Raw genomic sequence first — 25,958 nt, 5'->3', positions numbered from 1 at the left:
TCTAGACCCCTAACAGTATGGGAGACCCAATCAATATATGGAAAATTAAAATCCCCTACCACCACAACTTTATGTTTCCTGTAGTTGCCTGCTATCTCTCTGCAGATTTGCTCTTCCAATTCTCGTTGACTATTGGGTGGTCTGTAATACAATCCCAATAATGTAGCCATACCTTTCCTGTTTCTCAACTCCACCCATAAGGACTCAGTAGACAAGCCCTCTAATCTGTCTTGCCTGAGCACTGCTGTAATATTTTCCCTAACAAGCAATGCTACTCCCCCACCTTTCATTCCTCTGCCTCGATCGCATCCGAAACATCGGAACCCTGAAATATTAAGCTGCCAGTCCTGCCCCTTCTGTAGCCAAGCTTCACTAATTGCTATAACGTCATAATTCCATGTGTCAATCCATGCCCTCAGCTCATCCGCCTTCCCCACAATACTCCTAGCATTGAAATATATACACCTCAGAAGATTTTTACCACCACTCACAACCTTTGTATTAGCGGATTTGCTTGAAATTTTAACATCATTTATTTTCACCCCAGCCACTCTGTCAGCTCTGGCACTCTGGTTCCCATCCCCCTGCAAATCTAGTTTAAAGCCTCCCCAACTGCATTAACAAACCTCCCTGAAAGGATATTGGTTCCCCTGTAGTTCAAGTGTAACTGTACAAGAGAGGTCCCACCTGCCCCAGAATAGGTCCCAATTATCATGAAATCTGAAACCCTGCTCCCTACACCAGTTCCTCAGCCACTTGTTCATCCTCCAGAGCATCCTATTCCTACCCTCACTGGCATGTAGCACAGGTAGCAATCCTGAGATTACCACCCTCGAGGTCCTGCTTTTCAACTTCCTCTCTATACTCACTCTCCAGGACCTCCTCACTCTTCCTTGCTATGTGATTGGTACCGATGTGCACCACGACATCTGGCTGATCACTCTCCCACTTCAGAATGTCATGCAATTGATCAGAGACATCCTTGACCCTGGTACCCGGGAGGCAACAAACCATCCTGGATTCTCTGTCACGACCACAGAACCTCCTATCTGCACCTCTAACTATCGAGTCCCCTATCACTACCGCTGTCCTCTTTCCCCCCTCCCTTCTGCACTGCAGAGCCAGACTCAGTGTCAGAGATCCGGCTACTGCAGCTTGTCCCAAATAAGTCATCCCCCCCAACAGTATCCAATGCGATATACTTGTTGTTGAGGGGAATGGCCACAGGGGAACCCTGCTCTGCCTGCCCTTTCCTCTTCCCTTGCCTGACAGTGACCCAATTTCCTGGCCTCTGCTCCTTTGGTGTAACTACCTCCCTGTAGCTACTATCTATAATCTCCTCATTCTCCCGAATGATTTGCAGGTCATCCAGCTCCTGCTCCAGTTCCCTAACGCGGTTTGTCAGGAGCTGCAGCTGGATGCACTTCTTGCAGGTGTCGTTGTCAGGGACACCGGAGGGCTCCCTGACTTCCCACATCCTGCAAGAGGAGCATTCCAGCATCCTGCCTGGCATTCTCTCTATGCTAGACAATCTGAATAAAAAACTTACCGGAACCTACCCTGGCCTCTGCCTGTTCTCGCCGAAGCCTGTTTGAGCCAAAGCCGTCCCACTCTGACTCAATCCAGTCCGACGATGGCCACTACAACGATGGCCGCTGTATATGGTGGTTGCTTTTTAAACCTTGGTGTGCTACGTCACGCGCCTGCGCAGACGTGCAATGAAAATTGTTCCTGCAGCAGCAATAAGTTCAGTTCCGCTCACCTCATTATACGAAGGACGAGGAAGCTTTAGAGAAGATGTAGAGGAGATCTGCCAGGATGCTGCCTGGACCAGAGAGCATGTTTAATGAGGAAAGGTTGAGCAAGCTGGAGACTCTCTCTTGGGAGTGTGACGAGAATACACATAAAATTAAGATGTTTGCTGGCCTGGGTTAGCATCAGTGGCATCAGCAGTTGGTCTGCCACCTGTCCTCAGGGGAAGGAGAGATAAGGAACAATGAAGCAGCATCTGGAGATGTGTAATGAAGGGACGGGAGAGAGAGCTGTTTGGAGCGGCTCCCTCTTTGAACCCTGAACTGTTTGAAGTGATGGACAGGCGATACCCCAGCAGGGGGATAAAAAGGGACAGGTTCGCTAAGGCAGGACACACACGACACCCGAGGTAACGAGACCCTGGAAGCGGTGCACCTCTGACGAGTCGGTGGGAAGTACCGGACCTTAAACGCAAAGGGTGGAAAGGTACGATCAGCGGGAACCCGGTGTGTGTCCACCCTCGCTTGGGTGCCGGGTTCACTGCAGAGGATCGACCGCATCTGGAGGAGGGGTCACAGTCGGTGACCTCAGGTGACATCGCGGAGGACCCGCCCGAAAGCCGCTTGTGAGCAATATCGCCGGTCTGTGAGTGGAAGCCGTTTCTGAATGATCAGTCGTACTCTCTCTCCCTCCCCCCACGTTGTCCATCGCCATGGCAACGATTACTGCGAACTGAACTATTAAATCGAACTGGACTTTTGTGTCACTTTGAAATTGGTCATTTACCCCTAGACAATGATAGAGCTTGATTGATGCTGTTATCTTAATTCTGTGCACATGTGTGTTTATCATTGCTGAACTGTTGCATTCATTATCCTTTCGATTACTGTGTTGCTTGTTTCTTTAATAAAACTTTCTTAGTTCTAGTAATCCAGACTCCAACTGAGTGATCCATTTCTGCTGGTTTGGCAACCCAGTTATGGGGTACGTAACAGGAGTGAAGAAAGATGAGAGGTGACCTGATAGAGGTGAAAAAGATGATAAGAGGCATAATGGAGCAGACAGCCAGAGACTTTTCCAGGGGTAGAAATGGCTAATATAAAGGAGCATCATTTTCAGGTGATTGGAGGAAAGTATAGGGGGGATGTCAGAGGTAGGTTCATTACACAGAGAGTGGTGGGTGTGTAGAACACCTCGCCGGGTATGTGGCAGAGGTAGGCACATTTAAGCACATTTTAGACAGTCGCCCATGTCGAACAGGTCAAAGGGTAGAGGCCAGACTAAGAGTGTTCTGCAAGCAGGTCGGTGACAAGTGGTGGTCCGTAGGGATCTGTGCCAGGACCCCTCCTCTTTGTGATTTTTATAAATGACCCGGAGGAGGATGTAGAGGGGTCAGTTTGTGCTTAGGACACAACATTGGGAGGTGTTGTGGATAGTCTGGAGGTCTGTCAGAGGTTACAGTGGAACATCGATAGGATGCAGAACTGGGCTGAGAAGTAGCAGATGGACTTTAACCCAGATAAGTGTGAAGTGGCTCATTTCGGTAGGTCAAATTTGAAGACAGAGACAGAGAGAGAGAGAGAGAGAGAAAGAGCAAGACAGAGAGAGAGAGACTCTGAGACAGGTACACGGATGTTGTAGAAATGGAGGGGTATGTGGGAGGGGGAGGGGAGAGAGGGAGAGGGGGAGTCTCTCAGACAGGTACGCAGATGTTATAGAAATGGAGGGGTATGTGGGAGGGGGAAGAGGAGGAGGAGGGGAGGAGGGGGAGAAGGGGGAGGGGAGGAGGGGAGGAGGGGAGGGGAGAGGGGGAGGGGAGGGGGAGACTTTCAGACAGGTACACGGTTGTTGTAGAAATGGAGGGGTTCGTGGGAGGCAAGGGTTAGATTGATCTTGGAGCAGGTTTAAGAGCTAGCACAACATTGTGGGCTGAAAGGCCTGTACGGTGCCGTAGTGTTCTATGTGATGTGCACATGACAATCACGTGTAATTTGACATGATTATCCTGCAAAATGTACTTGTAGATTATGAATAAAATATGTTTTCAGGGAAATAAAATGTGAAATGATTAGTGTACTTTTACAGCTCAATGTTTGAACATCGTCCTCACCTCTCACAGACAGATCTGTTAGAACCGCCGTTTCAAATTTATCAATATTGAGCTCCACCCGGCACTGATACCGACCACCGTCACTCCGGTTCAGACGCTGCACCATTATCGAGGCATCTCTCTGACTGAGGTTCCCCACGAATCCGAACCGCCCTCCTCCAGTCTTCAGTGTTGTTGTATCGCACCAGGAGCGGCCAGAACTGGGATAGGTGCAGTTAAATACCGGTTTTCTGGCACCTTGTTCTGTCTTGTACCAGATCACGGTGCCGGAAGGGACGAGGTCAGTGGGTGGGTGGGTGAAAGTCCACGGTAACACAGCGGAGGCTCCTTCCACCGCTGAGACCACATCAGCGCCGGACATTGACCAACCATTGAGTGAATAGTCTGCAGAGAGAGAGAGAGAGAGAGAGAGATACTGGGAGTGAGTGAGGCAGGGATTGATTGAGTGAGTGCGAGAGAGGAGGAGAGAGGGAGAGAGAGAGAGAGGCAGAGAGAGGGGGAGAGAGGGATGGGGGAGGCGGGGAGGGGGAGAGAGAGGAGAGACATAAGGAGGGGAAAGAGGGGGAGGGGAGGGGGAGGGGGAGGGGGAGGGGGGAGGGAGGGGGAGGGAGGGAGGGAGAGGAGAGGGGGAGAGGAGAGGGGGAGAGAGGGAGGAGGAGGGAGAGGGGGAGAGGGAGGGAGGGGAGGGAGAGAGGGGGAGGGGGAGGGAGGGAGAGAGAGAGGGAAGGGGAGAGGAGAGGGGGAGGGAGAGAGGGGGAGAGGGAGGGAGAGAGGGGGAGGGGAGGGAGGGAGAGAGAGAGAAGGAGGGGGAGGGTAGAGGAGAGGGCGAGGGGAATGCAGAGGGGGAGGAGGAGCGGAAGAAGAGGGGAGGGGGAGGGGGGAAGGAGGGGGAGGGGGAGGGGAGGGGGCAGACAGGGGGAGGGGCGGGGAGAGAGCGAGAGAGAGAGAGAGAGGATAAGCAGTGGTCGATATTTGAACAACAAACAATCTGCATCTGTGGGGGTAAAAGAACACTGAAGTTTTGGGCTTGCATCAGGACTGATAGAGGACTGTTGAATAGTCAGAGGAAAAGGAAAGCGCAGTCTGAGGGGATTGGCAAATTGAGCAGCCATGAGATTGGAGTCTGATGTGATTGATGGATTGAGCAGGGGAGAGTCAGGAGTCTGTGGTGATGGTAGATTGAGGAGGGATAAGACAGGACTGATATGATTGATGAATTGAGGAGGAGTGGAAAAATGAGTCAGTGATTGATGGATTGAGGAGGGTTGAGACAGTAGTGTGAAGAGGTAGATGGATTGAGGAGGGGAGAGTCAGGAGTCTGAGATGATTTATGGATTGAGGAAGAGTGAGACTGGTTTCTGAGGTGATAAATGGATTGAGGAGAGGGGAGACAGGGGACTGAGGTGACTGAAGGATTGGGGAGGGATGATAAAGGAGTCTGAGTTTATTGATGGATTGCTGAGGAGTGAGAGAGCAGTCTGAAGTGACTTTTGGATTGAGGAGAGGTAAGACAGGAGTCTGAGGTGATTGATTGATAGCGGAGAGGTGAGGCAGTGATCTCAGGTGGCTGAAGGATTGAGGAGATACGTGACAGGAGATTGAAGTGATTGATGGGTTGAGGAGGAGTGAGACGGGTCTGAGGTGATTGATGGATTGAGGAGGGGTGAATCAAGAATCTTTAGTGATTGATAGCTGAAGAGGGCTGAGGCAAGAGTATTCAGTGATGAATTGAGGATGCGACATGAGTCTGAGATGATTGAAGGATTGAGGAGGAGTGAGACGAGTATGAGGTGATTGATGGATTGAGGAGGGGTCTGACTGGAGTCTCAGTTGATTGATGGATTATGGAGGGGTGAGACAGGATTTGAAGTCATTGGTAGACTGAGGAGGGGTGAGTTAGGAGTCTGAGGTGATTGGTGTACTGAGGAGCAGGGAAGTCTGAAGTTATTGATGCATTGAGAATGGTGACACAGGAGTATGAGGTGATTGATGGTTAGAAAAGGAGTGAGATGTGTCTGAGGTGACTGATGGATAGAGGAGTGCTAAGACAATCGTCTCGGTTGATTGATGGATAGAGAAAGGTTGAGACAGGAGTCTGAGATGATTGGTGGATTGACGATGAGTGAGACTCGGGTGATTGACGGAATGAGAAGCTGCGAGAAGCATCTGTGATGACTGAAGGATTGAGAGAGGTGAGACAGGAGTGTGACGCAATGAGCGATTGTGGAGGAGTGAGACAGGAGTCTGAAGTAATTGATCGATTGAGGAGGAGTGTGAGAAGAGTCTGAGGTGACTGATAGATTGAGGAGGGGAGAGACATATTCTAAAGTTTTTTTATGGATTGTAGATTTGTGAGACAAGTCTGATATGATTCCTGTACTGAGGAATGGTCAGACAGAGTGTGAGGTGTTTGATGTATTGAGGAGGGGTGAGAAAGGAGTCTGATTTTGTTGATGGATTGAGGAGGGATTTTACTGTTGTCTCGGTTGATTGATGGATTGAGAAAGGTTGAGACAGGAGTCTGAGATGATTGGCGGATTGATGATGAGTGAGACTTGGGTGATTGATGGATGAGAAGCTATGAGAGGCATCTGTGGTGATTGGAAGACTGAGGAGGGGTGAAAGAGGAGTCAAAGGTGATTGATGGATTGAGGAGGTGTGAGACAGGTTTCTGAAGTTTTTGATGGATTGAAGATTTGTGAGACGAGTTTGATGTGATTCATGTATTGAGGAATGGTCAGACAGAATTATGAGGTAATTCGATGTATTGAGGTGTGAGACAGGAGTCTGAGGTGATTGATGGATTGAAAAGAGCTGAGATGAAAGTCTGAGTTGATTGATGGTTTGAGGAGTGGTGAGAAATGTGTCTGAAGCAATTAATGAGTTCTGGAGGGGTGAAACAGGATTCAGAAGTTTTTGAAGAATGAAGATTTGTGAGACGAGTCCGATGTGATCCATCCATTGATGACTGGTCAGACAGAAGTATGAGGTGATTGATGGATTGAAGAGGGTTGGACAAGGGTCTGAGGAAATTGATAGTTTGAGGAGGGGTGAGACAGGAGTATGAGGTGATTGATCGATTGAGGAGGGTTGAGACAGGGGACTCAGGAGATTGATGGATTGAGGAGGGGTGAGACCGGTGTCTGAGGTGATTGATAGGTTGTAGATGGGTGAGACAGGTGTCTAAGGTAATTGATGGATTACCTCAATTAATCCATAATCGAGAGACGAGTCTGAGATGATTGATGGCTTTAGGAGGGTGAGATTTGTGTCTGAGGAAACTGATCTATTAAGGAGGGGTGAGACAGGATTCTCACGTGATTGATGGTTTGAGGTGGAGTGCTAAATGTGTCTGAGGTGATTGATAGGTTGAGGAGGGGTGAGACAGGGGACTGAGGTGACTGATGGTTTGAGGAGGAGTGAGACATGAATTTCAGGTGATTGAAGGATTGAGTATGAGAAGAGACAGGAGTCTAAGGTGATTGATGAATTGAGGAAAGATGAGACATCAGACTCGGCTAATTGATAGATTACCAAGGGATGAGAAAGGAGTCTCGAGTAATTGACAGATTGAGGAGGGTGAGACGGATGTCTGAGGTGATTGATGGATTTGTGAGAGTTGAGACTGGAGATTAAAGTGATTGATGGACTGAAGAGTGGTGAGACAGAATTCTGTGGTGATTGATGGATTGAGGAGCAATGAGAAAGGATTCTGAGCATATTGGATTGAGGAGGGGTGGGAGAGGCGTTTGAATTGTTTTCTGGATTTGGGAGGGGTGCGACAGGAGTGTGAGCTGATTGATGGATTGAGGATGGGTGAGAGAGGAATCTGAGTTGATTGTTGGATTTAAGAGGGGTCAGACAAGAGTGTGAGGTCATTGATGGATTGAGTTCAGGTGAGGCAGGACGATGACGTTTTTGATGGAATGAAGTGGTGTGAGAAAGCTGTCTGAGGTTATTGCTGGATATAGGAGGCATAGAACCTGTCTGAGGTGATCAATGGAATGAAGTGAGGTCCAAATTGAATGAGCTGATTGATGAATTGAGGGGTGTGGTCAGACAGAAGTCTGTGATTAATTTATTATGGAGGTGTGAGACAGGAGTCTGAGGTGATTGAAGGATGAAGGATGGGTGAGAAAAGAATATGAGGCGTTTGATAGATTGAGAAGTGGGGAGACACGAGCCGGAGGTGATTGATGGATTGAAGAGCGGTGAGACAGTATTCTAAGGTGATTGATGAATTGAAGAAGGGCGAGACAGTAGTCTGAAGTGATTGATGGACTGAGGAGGGTTGAGGGAGGATTCCTAATGATTTGTGGATTCAGGATGGGTGGTGCTGTGTTCTGAAGTGATTGATAATTTGAGATGGGGAGAGACAGCATTCTGAAATGATTGATGAATTGAAGAGGAGAGTGACAGAGTCTAACGTGATAGGAATATTGAGTCAGTGAGGCAGCAGTCTGAGGTGCCTGATGGATTGAGGAGGATTGAGAGAGGTGTCTGGGGTGATTGATGTGTTGAGGATAGGTGAGACAGGACTCTCAGGTAATTGATGGATTGAGAAGTGTTGAGGCAAGGTTCTCAATGATTAGTGGTTTGAGGAGGGGTGAGGAAGTGGTCTGAGCTGATTGATGGATTGAGATGGGGTGAGACAGAAGTCTGAAGTGATTGGAAGAATAAAGAGGGGTGAGGCAGCAGTCTGAGGTTCCTGAAGGATTGAGGAGGGATGTGATATGTGTCTGAACTGATTGATGGATTGAGAAGGGGTGAGAGAGGTGCCTGGAGTTTATTGATGCATTGAGGAGGGTTGATACAGGGGTTGAAGGTGATCGATGGACTGAGGAGCGGTGAGAGAGGAGTCTGTGGTGATAGAGGAGGGATGGGACAGGATCCTGAGGTGATTGATAGATTGAGGAGGGATGAGACAGAAGTCTGAGGTGATAGATGGATTGAGGAGGAGTGAGACAGGAATCCGTGATTGATGGATTGAGGAAGGCTGAGTCAGGAGACTGAAATGATTGATGCATTGAGGAGTTTTGAGTCAAGTCTGAGGTCACCGGCATCTGCAGTTTAATTTGTTGTTTTGCCACAGCTGTGTACTGCAAAGGGATTAAAGGCAGATAAATCCCCAGGGCCAGATGGTCTGCATCCCAGTGTGCTTAAGGAAGTAGCCCAAGAAATAATGGATGCATTAGTGATAATTTTTCAAAACTCTTTAGATTCTGGACTAGTTCCTGAGGATTGGAGGGTGGCTAATGTAACCCCACTTTTTAAAAAAGGAGGGAGAGAGAAACCAGGGAATTATAGACCGGTTAGCCTAACATCGGTGGTGGGGAAACTGCTAGAGTCAGTTATCAAAGGTGTGACACCAGCACATTTGGAAAGCGGTGAAATCATCGGACAAAGTCAGCATGGATTTGTGAAAGGAAAATCATGTCTGATGAATCTCATGATGAATCTCATAGAATTTTTTGAGAATGTAACTAGTACAGTGGATAGGGGAGAACCAGTGGATGTGGTATATTTGGATGTTCAAAAGGCTTTTGACAAGGTCCCACACAGGAGATTGGTGTGCAAACTTAAAGCACACGGTGTTGGGGGTAAGGTATTGATGTGGATAGGGAATTGGTTGGCAGACAGGAAGCAAAGAGTGGGAATAGACAGGACCTTTTCAGAATGGCAGACAGTGCCTAGTGGGGTACCGCAAGGCTCAGTGCTGGGACCCCAGTTGTTTACAATATATATTAATAACTTGGATGAGGGAATTAAATGCAGCATCTCCAAGTTTGCGGATGACACGAAGCTGGGCGGCAATGTTAGCTGTGAGGGGATGCTAAAAGGAAGCAGGGTGACTTGGATAGGTTAGGTGAGTGGGCAAATTCATGGCAGATGCAATTTAATATGGATAAATGTGAGGTTATCCACTTTGGTGGCAAAAACAGGAAAACAGATTAGTACCTGAATCGTGGCCGATTAGGAAAAGGGGAGGTGCAATGAGACCTGGGTGTTATTATACACCAGTCCATTGAAAGTGGGCATGCAGGTACAGCAGGCGGTGAAAAAGGCGAATGCTATGCTGGCATTTATAGCGAGAGGATTCGAGTACAGGAGCAGGGAGGTACTACTGCAGTTGTACAAGGCCTTGGTGAGACCACACCTAGAGTACTGTGTGCAGTTTTGGTCCCCTAATCTGAGGAAAGACATCCTTGCCATAGAGGGAGTACAAAGAAGGTTCACCAGATTGATTCCTCAGATGGCAGGACTTTCATATGATGAAAGACTGGATGAACTAGGCTTATACTCGTTGGAATTTAGAAGATTGAGGGGGGATCAGATTGAAACGTATAAAATCCTAAAGGGATTGGACAGGCTAGAAGCAGGAAGATTGTTCCTGATGTTGGGGAAGTCCAGAACGAGAGGTCACAGTTTGAGGATAGAGGGGAAGCCTTTTAGGACCGAGATTAGGAAAAACTTCTTCACACAGAGAGTGGTGAATCTGTGGAATTCTCTGCCACAGGAAACAGTTGAGGCCAGTTCATTGGCTATATTTAAGAGGGAGTTAGATATGGCCCTTGTGGCTACGGGGATCAGGGGGTGTGGAGGGAAGGGCTGGTGCAGGGTTCTGAGTTGGATAATCAGCCATGATCATACTGAATGGCGGTGCAGGCTCGAAGGGCTGAATGGCCTACTCCTGCACCTATTTTCTATGTTTCTATGTTTGTATAAAAATAAAAGCTATTATTTACAGCAAATATATATAAATAATTCAAATAAATTATCAGTGCAAAGGCTTTGCTGTTGTCCAGGTGAGCCAAGGCCACGTGAGAAGCCGGTGAGATTGCATTCACTGTAGACCTGTTGTGGTGACAGGCAAATTGCCATGGACCCAGGTTCTTCCTGAGGCAGGAGTGGACTCCAACCGAGAGCGACCTCTCACGGCATTTCATGGCAGTAGATGTGAGTGCCCCTGGATGAGGGTCATTAAGGCAGCTCACCCTGTTCTGCTTGGGCACCAGTATGATTGTTATCCTTTTGAAGCAGGTGGGGACCTCTAACTGCAGTCGTGAGGGATTGAAGATATCCTTCATCTTCCCCACCAGTTGATTGACACAGGCTTTCAGAGATCCTCCAGATACACCAGTAGGGCCTGACAACTAAATGAGCAGTAGTGGATAGCCAGGACTGGGTACAGACTGTGATCCATTGGAGGGTCCAGGATGGGAGGTTTATATGTGCAATGATGGGTACTCGGGAGTGGGCTACACACTGCGGTGTGATGCTGTAAAGTCCGGAATGGGGGTCACGTCAGAATCAGAATCAAAATCAGATTTAATATAGAAAACAATAGAATAAACAACGAGATTGCATCACTGGTGTGTGTATGTCATAGAATTTGTTGCTTTGCAGCAGTAGTACAAAGCCAAATATAATAATAAAACCTATAAATTACAGTAAGTACATAAAAAATAAGAAAGCTAAATTAAATTATTGAGAAGCAGGACCACAAAGGTAGTAATCTCGGGATTATTGCCTGTGCCACCTGACAGTGAGTATAGGAATAAGGTGAAGAGGAGGATAAATGCGTGGCTAAGGGATTGGAGCAGGGGGCAAGGATTCAGATTTCTGGGTCATTGCGACCTCTTTAGGGGCAGGCGGGACCTATACAAAAAGGACAGCATTATACTTGCAAAGGCTGTTGGGGAGAGTTTAAACTAGAATTGTTGGGGGGTGGGAACCGAACTGAAGAGACAGTGGAAGAGGCGGTTGGGTCATAAATAGAAAAAGCTTGAGACAGTGTCAGAGCGAGGATGGGCAGGTGACTGTGAAGCAAGTCGCACAGGCCGATGGTTTGAGATGTGTCTATTTTAATGCAAGGAGTATTATGAACAAAGTGGATGAAGTTAGAGCGTGGATCAGTACTTGGAGCTATGTTGTGGCCATTACCGAGACTTGCGAGGCTCAGGGGCAGGAATGGTTATTTAGAGTGCCAGGCTTTAGATGTTTTAGAAAGGACATGGAGGGAGGCAAAAGAGGTGGAGACGTGGTACTGTTCGATAGTGTCACGGCTGCAGAAAAGGAGCAAGTCATAAAGGGATTCTCTACGCAGTTTCTGTGGGTGGAAGTTAGCAACAGGAAGGGGTCAATAACTCTACTGGGTGTTTTCTATAGACCACCCAATAGTAACAGGGACATCAAGGAGCAGATAGCGAGACAGATTCTGGAAATGTGTAATAATAACAGTGTTGTCATGGTGGGAGATTTTAATTTTCCAAATATCGATTGGTTCTTCCTTGAGTGAGGGGTTTAGGTGGGGTGGAGTTTGTTAGGTGTGGTCAGGAACGTTTCTTCACACAGTATATAGATAGCCTACAAGAAGAAAGGCAGTACTTGATCTGGTATTGGGAAATGAACCTGGACAGGTGTCCGATCTCCCAGTGGGAGAACATATTGGAAATAGTGATCACAATTCTATCTCTTTTACCATAGCATTGTAGAGGGATAGGAACAGGCAAGTTAGGAAAGCGTTTAATTGGAGTTAGGGGAAATATGAGGCTAACAGGCGGAATTTGGAAGCATAAATTGGAAACAGATGTCCTCAGGGAAATGTACGGAAGAAATGTGGCAAACGTTCAGGCGATATTTGCATGGAGTTCTGAGTAGGTACATTCCAATGAGACATGGAAAGGACAGGAGCGTACAAGATCTGTGGTGCACAAAGGTGGTTGGAAATCTAGTCAAGAAGAAAAGAAGAGCGTACGAAATGTTCAAAAAACTAGGTAATGATATGAATATTGAAAGATTATAAGGCTTGCAGGAAGCAGCTTAAGATAGAAATTAGGAGAGGCAGAAGGGGCCATGAGAAGGCATTGGAGGACAGGATTAAGGAAAACCCCAAGGCATTCTACAAGTATGTGAAGAGCAAGAGGATAAGATGTGAGGTTCTGAATCCTTTCCAACGATTACATATCCTTCCTTTAATGTACCACCCAGAACAGCACATAAATCTCCAAAATGTGGGCTCTCCAAAGTTTTATAAAGCTGCAACTGTTTCCATCCAGGGGGTCGGTGTGGACATGGTGGAGTAGTACAAATACCTGGGGATACGAATTGACAATAAACTGGACTGATCAAAGAACACTGAGGCTCTCTACAAGAAGGGTCAGAGCCATCTCTATTCCCTGAGGAGACTGAGGTCCTTTAGCATCTGTTGAACGATGCTGAGGATGTTCTACGAGTCTGTGGTGGCCAGTGCTATCATGTTTGCTGTTGTATGCTGGGGCAGCAGGCTGAGGGTGGCAGACACCAACAGAATCAACAAATTCATTCGTAAGGCCAGTGATGTTGTGGGGGTGGAACTGGACTCTCTGACGGTGGTGTCTGAAAAGAGGATGCTGTCCAGGTTGCATGCTATCTTGGACAATGTCTCCCATCCACTACATAACGTACTGGCTGGGCACAGGAGTACATTCAGCCAGAGACTCATTCCACCGAGATGCAGCACGGAGCGTCATAGGAAGTCATTCCTGCCTGTGGCCATCAAACTTTTCAACTCCTCCCTTGGAGGGTCAGACACCCTGAGCCAATAGGCTGGTCCTGGACTTAGTTCCATCTGGCATAACTTACATATTATTATTTAATTATTTAAGGTTTTATATTGCTATATTTATACTCTATTCTTGGTTGGTGCAACTGTAACGAAACCCAATTTCCCTCGGTATCAATAAAGCATGTCTATCTCTCTATCTGTCTATCTATCATTTTTATATTCAAGAACTCGATCAAATATACCGCAGCCAATGCTTCATCCCGACCCCCGAGCACACTGTCCAACATAATTCACAGGAGAGGGATCCGGAGCAGAAACCCCGGCACGACACACAAACATGAGACTCACCAACACTTATTGATCACGTGTGTCGTTGTATCGCACCGGGAGCGGCTGGGACTGGGAAATGTGCAGTTAAACACCAGCTTTTTAGCCCCTGATTCCACCCTGTACCAGATCACGGAGCCGAACAGGGCGACGTCAGTGGGTGGGTGGGTGAAAGTGAGTGAGAGAGAGAGAGAGAGAGAGAGAGAGAGAGAGAGGGTGCTGTGTGTGTGAGAGCGCGGAGGGAATGTGTGCGCGTGAGAGTGTGTGTGTGAGAAAGAGAGAGAGAGAGAGAGCGTGTGAGAGAGAGAGAGAGACAGAGAGACAGCGAGAACGAGAGCGAGAGGGAGGGAGAGAACACGAACAGGCACGGAGTTTCAGAACCCCACGGAACCAGATCCCGTGTTGTAGCTCCACGACGTATCGCAACGTATCGGTGGACCTGGTTTGGACATTGACCCAGCGGAGTGAGCCACAGGCTGGGTTCTGACGTGGGAAACGTCCGGTTGGGATTTATATGTATAATAACGGATTCCTGGTGTCAGGTGCAGGATGAGGGTCTGGTCTGTGAGTGGGCGGGGGTAGTTATATGTGTAATAACTGACACCCGGGAGTAGGAGGCATCGGGAGTGGGTGTTAAATGTATAATAACCGATACCTGGGAGTGGGTTACAGTCTGGGTTCTGATGTGGAAGGGGGCGGGGGGGCGATGTGGTAGTTTTATGTAGATGACGGATATCGGGGAACGGGTTACAGGATGAGATCGGGTCGTCTCAGGAATTCATTGTCTGCTTCTCGGACCTGTAGGCTTTTACAATCTTGCCGCTTCAGAGAGGAAGAGGTTGGAGATTCTGGAGCACCGGTTACGGATAGGAGAATTCTTGGAATTTCCTCAGAGCGACGGAAAGTTTACAGTTGAGTACGAGGGCATTCAGCCCATTGTTCATACTGGCCCTATGTAAGAACAACCCACGCAGTCCCATTCCCCCATCCCTTCCTCACAGCCCCGTGAATTCCATTTCAGACAGTTCCCCGCTCCCCTTTTCAACACCCACTTCCTACCCCGGCCCCACGTTTTACTCTGAATACGTGGCAGTAATGTGCCCAGGCAACTCTATAGTTCTATGGCGAATCATTTTTATTCTATAATGCCATTTCTATCCCCGTCCACCAATGGGAGAGCCTCCCTCAGTGCACACTCTTCATAATTTTGATACTCATCCGGAACCAGGACTCCATCCGACTTCCGCTGCTATAAGGAGATCATCCGGAATGTGGGTTAGAAGCAGGAGGCCACTCGGCACCTCGACACCTCACCGCCATTGAGTAAATTGATGACTGATTGGTTTAAACTCAGTGCCCTATCCTCCCGCACCGCCGATAGCCACCCGCCCCCCCACCCCACCCACGTTTATCGAGGGTTCCACCCTGGGATACCAAACCCTGGGATCCACGTGTGTGTTTCTCCAACTGCCCGACCACCAGATCACTTCCACCAGAGGGAATGTAGTGTGTCAATAAGGCGGACCAGTCTCCCAACATCCCTTCACTCCTCGGTTTAACCCAACGCTCAAACAGATGCAGAGCTGCCACAGCGGACACCCGAGCATTCGGATGAGGAAGGAGATGATGAGGACAATGGAAAACACTTACTGTGTCCCCGGACTGAGACGGATAGGAGAACCGTGCAGAGACAAACCCGGAGAGAGAGCATCGCCGACACTGCAGTCTGGTGTCCTTTCTTGTTTCCTAAAACTGAAATGCAGAAGTTGCATGAAGTTTTCGTCATTTCCTCAAAGATCCTTCCACCCTGATAAACTGGCTACAGTAAGATAAATTACTCATTTCCAACTAAACAGGGTTGGTAGTCAATTCACAAACAAGAGAAAATCTACAGATACTCGAAATCCAAGCAGCATGCTGGAAAAACGCAGCAGTCCAGGCAGCATCTATGGAAAACATGGCTCCAGGGTGATCAAGGATGGGAGCTCAACATTCAGGGATATTCAATATTCAGGAGGGATAGACAGGAAAGGAGGTGGGGTAGCATTGCTGGTTAGAGAGGAGATTAACGCAATAGAAAGGAAGGACATTAGCCGGGAGGATGTGGAATCGATATGGGTAGAGCTGCATAACACCAAGGGGCAGAAAACGCTGGTGGGAGTTGTGTACAGGCCACCTAACAGTAGTAGTGAGGTTGGGGATGGTATTAAACAGGAAATTAGAAATGCGTGCAATAAAGGAACAGCAGTTATAATGGGTGACTTCAATCTACATAAAGATTAGGTGAACCAAATTGGTAAAGGTGCTGAGGAAGAGGATTTCTTGTAATGTATGCAGGATGGTTTTTTGAACCAACATGTCGAGGAACCAACTAGAGAGCAGGCTATTCTAGACTGGGTATTGAGCAATGAGGAAAGGTTAATTAGCAATCTTGTCATGAGAGGCCCCTTGGGTAAGAGTGACCATAATATGGTGGAATTCTTCATTAAGATGGAGAGTGACATAGTTAATTCAGAAACAAAGGTTCTGAATTTAAAGAAGGGTAACTTTGAAGGTATGAGACGTGAATTAGCTAAGATAGACTGGCAAATGACACTTAAAGGGTTGACAGTGGATATGTAATGGCAAGCATTTAAAGATCGCATGAATAAACTACAACAATTGTTCATCCCAGTATGGCAAAAGAATAAATCAAGGAAGGTAGTGCACCCGTGGCTGACAAGGGAAATTAGGGATAGTATCAATTCCAAAGAAGATGCATACAAATTAGCCAGAAAAAGTGGCTCACCTGAGGACTGGGAGAAATTCAGAGTCCAGCAGAGGAGGACAAAGGGCTTAATTAGGAAAGGGAAAAAAGATTTTGAGAGAAAACTGGCAGGGAACATAAAAACTGACTGTAAAAGCTTTTATAGATATCTGAAAAGAAAAAAAGATTGGTTAAGACAAATGTAGGTCCCCTACAGACAGAAACAGGTGAATTGATTATGAGGAGCAAGGACATGGCAGACCAATTGAATAACTACTTTGGTTCTGTCTTCACTAAGGAGGACATAAATAATCTTCCGGAAATAGTAGGGGACAGAGGGTCCAGTGAGATGGAGGAACTGAGGGAAATACATGTTAGTAGGGAAGTGGTGTTAGGTAAATTGAAGGGATTAAAGACAGATAAATCCCCAGGGCCAGATGGTCTGCATCCCAGAGTGCTTAAGGAAGTAGCCCATGAAATAGTGGATGCATTAGTGATAATTTTTCAAAACTCTTTAGATTCTGGACTAGTTCCTGAGGATTGGAGAGTGGCTAATGTAACCCTACTTTTTAAAAAAGGAAGGAGAGAGAAACCGGGGAATTATAGACTGGTTAGCCGAAAATTGGTGGTGGGGAAAATGCTAGAGTCAGTTATCAAAGATGTGATAACAGCACATTTGGAAAGTGGTGAAATCATCGGACAAAGTCAGCATGGATTTGTGAAAGGAAAATCATGTCTGACGAATCTCATAGAATTTTTTGAGGATGTAACTAGTACAGTGGATAGGGAGGAACCAGTGGATGTGGTATATTTGGATTTTCAAAAGGCTTTTGACAAAGTCCCACACAGGAGATTAGTGTGCAAACTTAAAGCATACGGTATTGGGGGTAAGGTATTGATGTGGATAGAGAATTGGTTGGCAGATAGGAAGCAAAGAGTGGGAATAAACAGGACCTTTTCAGAATGGCAGGCCGTGACTAGTGGGGTACCGCAAGGCTCAGTGCTGGGACCCCAGTTGTTTACAATATATATTACTGACTTAGATGAGGGAATTAAATGCAGCATCTCCAAGTTTGCGGATGACATGAAGCTGGGCGGCAGAGTTAGCTGTGAGGAGGATGCAGGGTGACTTGGATAGGTTAGGTGAGTGGGCAAATTCATGGCAGATGCAATTTAATGTGGATAAATGTGAGGTTATCCACTTTGGTGGCAAAAACAGGAAAACAGATTATTATCTGAATGGTGGCCGATTAGGAAAAGGGGAGGTGCAACGAGACCTGGGTGTCATTATACACCAGTCATTGAAAGTGGGCATGCAGGTACAGCAAGCGGTGAAAAAGGCGAATGCTATGCTGGCATTTATAGCGAGAGGATTTGAGTACAGGAGCAGGGAGGTACTACTGCAGTTGTACAAGGCCTTGGTGAGACCACACCTAGAGTATTGTGTGCAATTTTGGTCCCCTAATCTGAGGAAAGACATTCTTGCCATAGAGGGGATACAAAGAAGGTTCACCAGATTGATTCCTGGGATGGCAGGACTTTCATATGCTGAAAGACTGGATCGACTAGGCCTATACTAGTTGAAATTTAGAAGATTGAGGGGGGATCTTATTGAAATGTATAAAATCTTAAAGGGATTGGACAAGCTAGATGTGGGAAGATTGTTCCCGATGTTGGGGAAGTCCAGAACGAGGGGTTCACAGTTTGAAGATAAAGGGGAAGCTTTTTAGGACCGAGATTAGGAAAAACTTCTTCACATAGAGAGTGGTGAATCTGTGGAATTCTCTGCCACAGGAAACAGTTGAGGCCAGTTCCTTGGCTATATTTAAGAGGGAGTTAGATATGGCCCTTGTGGCTAAAAGGATCAGGGGGTGTGGAGGGAAGGCAGCTGCAGGGTTCTGAGTTGGATGATCAGACATGATCATACTGAATGGTGGCGCAGGCTCGAAGGGCCGGATAGCCTACTCCTGCACCTATTTTCTATGTTTCTCTCAGAGAAAATCTACAGATGTTGGAAATCCAAGCAGCACATACAAAATGCTTGAAAAACTCATCAGTCCAGGCAGCATCGCCGGAAAACAGTACAGTTGATGTCTGATATGTTGTAGGAACTGACCCCTGTGCCTTCAGCCATGACCATCTGAGAACTGAGGAGGTCGCTGGGGAGTGCGGAGAGTTCAGACGTGTTTCTAATTCTGAATCTGAGAGGGCAGAGAGTAGCAAGAAAGTTTCAGTGGCACACGTGGTTATGGAGGATCCCAAAGCTTTTCAAAACTCATTTTCTTGTCTTTATCAACTCTTGACTACCTTTGGGATGCGTCTGGTGAATTTTAATAATTTATTCGAGCTTGGCAAGTATTTTGAATTGGGACAAGCGACTTTAAGTGAGGACAGCTTTGACAAAGTGTTCTGCTTCTCCGCAGGGGTGAAGGATTTATGATTGGTGGTGATCAGTATTAATGACTGGCTGGAGTCGTCACGATTCTCGCTCTGTTGTTGTGTGATCTCAATCCCTGTCATCCCAATCTGCGTATATCGTCCCCCTCAAATATCTCCAAAATAATTCCCATATTCAGCAAAATATAAAGGATGGGTAAAAATAAAACAGTAAAGTTAACACCGCAGATTATGTCTCTCTGCAATATTTCACTTCTATGCCGCTGAACGTTTTCCTACAAACACAAAGTACATTCACAAATAAGTATGATGCTATCCAGTTTCCCGGAACGAGTATACACACACCACATTGGCGTCCCGTAACGAACGGTCGGTGACGACCTTTCGCAACTGGATATCCGGTCTCAATAAAGTAGCCGAAACTATTCATGCACAAATCACACACACACACACACACACACACACACACTTCCACATTTTATATCTACTGGGTCAGGCTTCTGCCAAGTTCTGTGATATTTCGTCACCCCGTGGTCATTGACCTGAACAGATTGAAGCAAGAGATGCTGCTCTTAAAAACACTCCCATCCCCCTGGACTTCTTAAGTCTCTGGCCACACTGCGGATCACGAATGTTCCCAGGGAAAACCAGCAAATGTTGTGACTGTGACCGAAGTCACCAGAGAGAAAATAAAGCTGGTAATATAGACTTCATTATTCATCACAATAAGCAGGCATTTTTCTGGAGGCAGTCGCGGTAGAGTCTCACAAACGCAAAAGTACATCACAGTTTATGCCCTTAAGTTCAAAAGGTATTTTGCATGTTGGCCATCATAAATCAAAGTACTGAGTACAGGAATTGGCATGTTATGTTGAAGTTGTACAAGATGTTGGTGAGTATTTCTGCATTTTCGGCTGTCTACCTACAGGAAAGGTATCAACACGTTTGAAAGAGTGCCGAGAATATTTACAAGATGTTGCTGGGACTTGGCGACCTGAGCAATGGGGAAAGGTTAAGTACGTTAGGACTTTATTCACTGAAGCATAGGAGAATGAGGGGAGCTTTGATAAAGGGATACAAAATGTTGAGAGGCATGGAGAAGGTCTGTCAATCAGCCAAAAGCAGAACTTCCCGATGGCTCAACATTTTAATTCTGATTCTTATTCCCATTTTGACATGTCAGTCCATAGCTTCTCTGCCACATTCAGCATGGAGGAGCAACACCTTATAACCTATCTGGGTGTGATCCAACATGATGGCATGTATATCGATTTCTCCTTCCCGTAATTTCTCCCCCACTGGGGGCAGCGGCTCTATCTGAGACACGGTGCCCATCAAACGAAAGATTGGCTTTATTTGTCACATTTACATCAAAACATCAAGAGAAATGCGTCGTTTACTCCAACAACCAACAGTCCGAGGGATACGCTGCGAGCAGCCTGCAAGTATTACCTTTCTTCCGGCGTCATCATAGCATGCCCACAACTTACTAACCCTGACGCATATGCCTTTGGAAATCAGAGCACCAGGAGGAACACCATATGTTCACAGGGAAAAGGTAGAAACTCCTTATAGGCAGCAGCGGGAACTCAGCGCTGGCACAGTGGAAGAGTTACGTTCACTGCTATGCTACCATCTCTCGCCGTGATCTTACACGATGCCCTCAGATGCCTTTGCAGACGGCAGTGCCAACTTGATCCAGACCAACCAGGACAGGTGCTCTTTGCTGCGGAGAACCATCTGTAGACTTCCTTCGTTAGTGTACTGAAGCACAGAGAACCAAGACAAACTCCATTTAGTGAACACTAAACAACGGGGTGACCCGTTGGGGCACCCTTTGAGAGAAAGGTAGTGCAGTTTGATGTGACCAGAATGAACATTAAATTTTCCTGAATGCTATTGGTATCGCTTTGCTATGGAAACTAAAGTAGAAAACCTCAGTTTATTAAAGAAGAACGACGCGTAGCAAAGCAAATATAGCTCCTCCTCGGTTAACGAAGGACACTTTTGATGGCATCATCTCTGGTTTATCTGCCACACTTATGCCTCTCGTTGTCATTCTGGAGACATGCAGCCCTTGTATCCTCCGTATCTTCATCTTTTCTGCTGTATGTTCTTTGTCTCTGATCCTGGAGACGAGCATTTCTCAGCTGCTTTCTCTCTTCCTCTCTCCGTCTTCTGTTCCTGTTTTTTGTCATTCTGGAGATGTGCAGTCCTTGTATTCCCCGTCTCTTCATCTCTTCTGCTGTTTGTTGTTTGTCTGATCCTGGAGACGTGCATACTTCTCCTCCTCTGTCTCTTTTTCTCTCATCTTTTTTGTCCTGACTCTTTGATCCTGGAGTCGTGCGGCCCTGGCCTCATCCGTTTCTTGTTCTCTCCCTCTCCTTGCCGCTTCCCAACGACGTTTGGTGTCATCTCTTGAAGATTATGCCCCCTTCCCTTTCCACGCGGTATAATTAGGCTGACCATTTTTTTACCCTAATGCTGGATAGACGATACGAAGCAGTAATACCAAAGGATGCTGATAATTCTTGATGATGTGGTTGGCGCTCTCCTAAATGGATGTGGGTTTTATGGGTGTCTCGATGTACGTCATTAGAATAAGATTTAATTATCTCTTATTGATGGGTGGCAGTTAGATCTGTCCCAATCCTGCACATGCTGATGGTGATAAGCAGATTGTGAACCTCGAAATAGAACTGCCCTGCCCTGCCCTTGTGCTCCGGGAGGTGTCGCTGCTGAGGCTGGCCGTGCGCATGCTTCATGCTATCTCGTCCCAATTTCCATGATTGCGGATCGGCTCTCGGGTGAAAACAGGCCTGTTAATTTTGGCGAATGAGCAATTTTATACGAATATATAACCCCTAACTTTGCCTGTATTCTGTAATTTAGCGCATTTTACTTCGATTTAGCCAACTAAAGTGCCGCTGTAATGCACCGTTTGCGCTAATTGGAGGTTACAAACAGACAAACAGACAGAAGAGCATGAGGGTTTTAGTAGTATGTAGATTGTTTGATCGTGTTCAAAATCATCCCACAGATAGAATCAAAGTAAAACTCAAGTCTATTGTCTTATGTACAAGAGCACCTCATCAGGGTTCCTTTAGCTTAAGCTCCCTACTCTAATCTTGTTCATCAGGTGCCTATGATTAAGTCCAACCGAAACAAGGGACAGCCGGAAGTCCCGAAGTTCGGAGTCCACGGACCGGACCGTGAACCGAAACGCGGACTTCACGGACTGGAGCATGACAGTGGCTTCACATGTGTATTATACAGTTTAAAGAGAAAGTGCCTAGACTCGAACTCCACTCAGTACATTATACAGCCCAGCATTCCATTAGCCTTCCCAATCGTTTCTGTGCATTGTCTAGGTGTTGATAGTCATAGATCTACACCAAGACGCCCAAATCCTTCTCATACAGTACACTTTCTCACTCAAGACCTCCATCTTATTTTTATATCTAATCTTTCTACTTCCTACATTAAATACTTTACATTTACTTACATTGAATTTCATCTGCCGTTTATTTGCCCACATCTGGACTTTTTTTAGACCTCACTGCCTTGATTCTGCTGCTTGAATGTTATCAGCTTGTCCCCATAATTCTGTGTCATCGGCAGACTTTACGAATTTATTTGTTACGCGCTTATCCAAATCATTAATGTAAATTAAGAACAACAGCGGCCCCAACAGCGATCCCTGTGGAAACCCACTTTTAACATCTTTTTCGTGTGAAAATGATCTCACTATAATTTGCCTTTTTTTCTGATTTTGAGCCAATTCTACACCGATCGTATAATTTTATTATTAACCTCTCGTGGGATACCTTGTCAAAAGTCCTTCCGAAAGTCCATGTAAATGATATCTACCACTCTATTGTCATAAATTTTAGTTGTCTCTTCATAGAACTCCAGCATATTAGTAAATAATGATTTTCCCGTTGAGAACTCATGCTGACTTTGGGCTAACATACCCGTTCTTATCAGCTGCTTTTCCCACTCATTCTTTATTATTATTTCCATTATCATGACTGCGATACACTTTACGCTTACTGGTCTATAGGTACCAGGGTAAGTGCGGCCACGCTTCTTATATTCCAGACTGTTACGAGACACTCTCAAACGCGCCATCTTCCGGAATTTAGAGACCCTAATTCTCCGGAGTATGGACAGCAGGGGTGGTCCCTTTAACAATTCAGGACGGTCGTGGTAATTGGGAATTATGTTTTCCGACTCTCTACATTACACTCCAGTCCAGTTGGTGGCGGTAATGCACCTTATGTTGGACTGCCAACCACCATTTAAAGGAATGTTCAAAGCTCGATCGTAAGCCCAACCAGATATACTGTCTAGCCTTTTGTTTTGTGCTCGGTTCTCGATCCAGTTTTATTCCGTATCTCGAACCTAGCCTCGGATACTCCAGCATATGTGTCCAAACCATCCTCATTAAGGATTCTCGTCACGGTACGATTGAACCAAGAGATACACGGTCTCCAGGTAACCGTTTGTTAACATTCGCAATGTGGAACCCCGAGACACACGGGAGAGCTAGTTCGTCCCTCTGCGGAGCCATTAAATGTTCTAACAAGAAGAGATTCGACGGTGATCCGGGCTCTTGCCGCGGCACGCACAATACTCATTAGCGTTAGAATGCCAGCCGTTCCGGTTTCCTTTGGAGTGTGGAAGGGTGACCTTCATTATCTCTTTTCTGACTGGGAGAGCCCTGGCTTGGGCCACTGCGTATTGTGATTGAAGGTCGACGGGATTTATGGCCGCAGTGAGGAAGGTGTTTCATCACCCTGCCGGAACCAGCTGAGGCTCGGACCGTCTGATAAAAATTCGACAGAGTGGATAGTCAACGGCCGATAATGATATCGAGTTTCAAAACTTGGCCCAGGAAAGTGGTAGCAACGGAGAGGTCCTTGCCACTCTGTACTGCCACGGACTTCGATATTAACTGAAGGATGACATGGACTTGCGAGAGTCCGTAGAGGTTCTGATGAACCAATACATTCGTCTCGATAATCATCTGGCAGAAAGTAAATGAGACTACATCAAGATATCGAAAAGGGCTAGCCCAAGCCATAACACCATAAAACATAAGACCAGAATTAGACCATTTGGCCCATTGACTCTGCTTCGCCATTTAATCATGGCTGATCCTTTTTCCCCCTCCTCAGAACCACTCCTCAGCCTTCTCTCCATGACCTTTGTTGCTGTGTCCAATCAAGAAACTATCAAGCTCTGCCTTAAATACCCCCAACTTCCTGTCCTCAGCAGCAAACTGTGGTAATAAATTCCACAAGTGCACCAACTCTGGCGAAAGAAATTTCTTCTTATCTCTGTTTGAAATGTACGCCCCTCCATCCTGAGGCTGTGCCCTCTTGTCCTAGACTCCCTCACCTTGGGAAACATTCTTTCCACATCTCCTCTCTCTAGACCTCTCAACATTTGAAAAGTTTCAATGAGATTCCCCCTCATCCTTCTAAATTCCAGCGATTACAGACCCAAAGATATCAAAAGTTCCTCGTATGATAACCCTTTCATTCCCGGAATCGTTCTTGTGAACATCCTCCGAGGCCCCTCGAATGCCAACAATCCTTTTCTTAGCTGAGCAACCCAAACTGTTCACAATACTCAAGGTGAGGCCTCACCAGGGCATTATAAAGTTCTCGGGAATAAGGAACCTTGCTTCTCAAGGGATATTGCAACTCTGATAAAGAAGAAGAGGGAGTTGCATGACATGTATAGGAAACAGGGAGTAAATAAGGTGCTTGAGGAGTATAAGAAGTGCAAGAAAATACTTAAGAAAGAAATCAGGAGGGATAAAAGAAGGCATGAGGTTGCCTTGACAGTCAAAGTAAAGGATAATCCAAAGAGCTTTTCCAGGTATATTAAGAGCAAAAGGATGTAAGGGATAAAATTGATCCTCTTGAAGATCAGAGTGGTCGGCTATGTGCGGAACCAAGGGAAATGGGGGAGATCTTAAATAGGTTTTTTGCGTCTGTATTTACTAAGGAAACTGGCATGAAGTCTATGGAATTAAGGGAAACAAGTAGTGAGATCATAGAAACTGTACAGATCGAAAAGGAGGAGGTGCTTGCTGTCCTGAGGAAAGTTAAAGTGGATAAATCCCCGGGACCTGACAGAGTGTTCCCTCGGACCTTGAAGGAGACTAGTGTTGAAATTGCAGGGGCCCTGTCAGAAATATTTAAAATGTCGCTGTCTACAGGTGAGGTGCCGGAGGATTGGAGAGTGGCTCATGTTGTTCTATTGTTCAAAAAAGGATCGAAAAGTAATCCGGGAAATTATAGGCCAGTAAGTTTAACGTTGGTAGTAGGTAAGTTATTGGGGGGAGTACTAAGAGACAGAATCTACAAACATTTGGATAGACAGGGACTTATTAGGGAGAGTCAACATGGCTTTGTGCGTGGTAGGTCATGTTTGACCAATCTATTGGAGCTTTTCGAGGAGGTTACCAGGAAAGTGGATGAAGGGAAGGCAGTGGATATTGTCTACATGGACTTCAGTAAGGCCTTTGACAAGGTCCCGCATGGGAGGTTAGTTAGGAAAATTCAGTCGCTAGGTATATATGGAGAGGTGGTAAATTGGATTAGACATTGGCTCAATGGAAGAAGCCAAAGAGTGGTGGTAGAAAATTGCTTCTCTGAGTGGAGGCCTGTGACTAGTGGTGTGCCACAGGGATCAGTGCTGGGTCCATTGTTATTTGTCATCTATATCAATGATCTGGATGATAATGTGGTAAATTAGAACAGCAAATTTGCTGATGATACAAAGATTGGAGGTGTAGTAGACAGTGAGGAAGGTTTTCAGAGCCTGCAGAGGGACTTGGACCAGCTGGAAAAATGGGCTGAAAAATGGCAGATGGAGTTTAATACAGACAAGTGTGAGGTATTGCACGTTGGAAGGACAAACCAAGGTAGAACATACAGGGTAAATGGTAAGGCACTGAGGAGTGCAGTGGAACAGAGGGATCTGGGAATACAGATACAAAATTCCCTAAAAGTGGCATCACAGGTAGATAGGGTCGTAAAGAGAGCTTTTGGTACATTGGCCTT

The 25,958-nt window shown here is 46.4% G+C and overlaps 1 protein-coding gene across 1 annotated transcript in view; it reads right to left on the bottom strand.

Annotated features, from left to right (window-relative positions):
- LOC140197183 (uncharacterized) overlaps positions 1 to 15,475 on the bottom strand; it is a 30,101-nt gene extending 14,626 nt beyond the window's left edge. Inside the window, exons 1-2 of the mRNA XM_072257095.1 lie at positions 15,387 to 15,475; positions 3,863 to 4,246 (exon numbers count right to left, since the gene is read on the bottom strand). Coding sequence (XP_072113196.1) covers positions 3,863 to 4,246; positions 15,387 to 15,447 — 445 coding nt within the window. The 5' untranslated portion in view covers positions 15,448 to 15,475. The remainder of the gene's footprint in view (positions 1 to 3,862; positions 4,247 to 15,386) is intronic.
- Between the last annotated feature and the right edge of the window lie 10,483 nt (positions 15,476 to 25,958).

This window comes from Mobula birostris, chromosome 5, assembly GCF_030028105.1.
Source record: "Mobula birostris isolate sMobBir1 chromosome 5, sMobBir1.hap1, whole genome shotgun sequence".
NCBI lineage: Eukaryota > Metazoa > Chordata > Chondrichthyes > Myliobatiformes > Myliobatidae > Mobula > Mobula birostris.
This window is presented reverse-complemented; position numbering and strand designations above follow the sequence as displayed.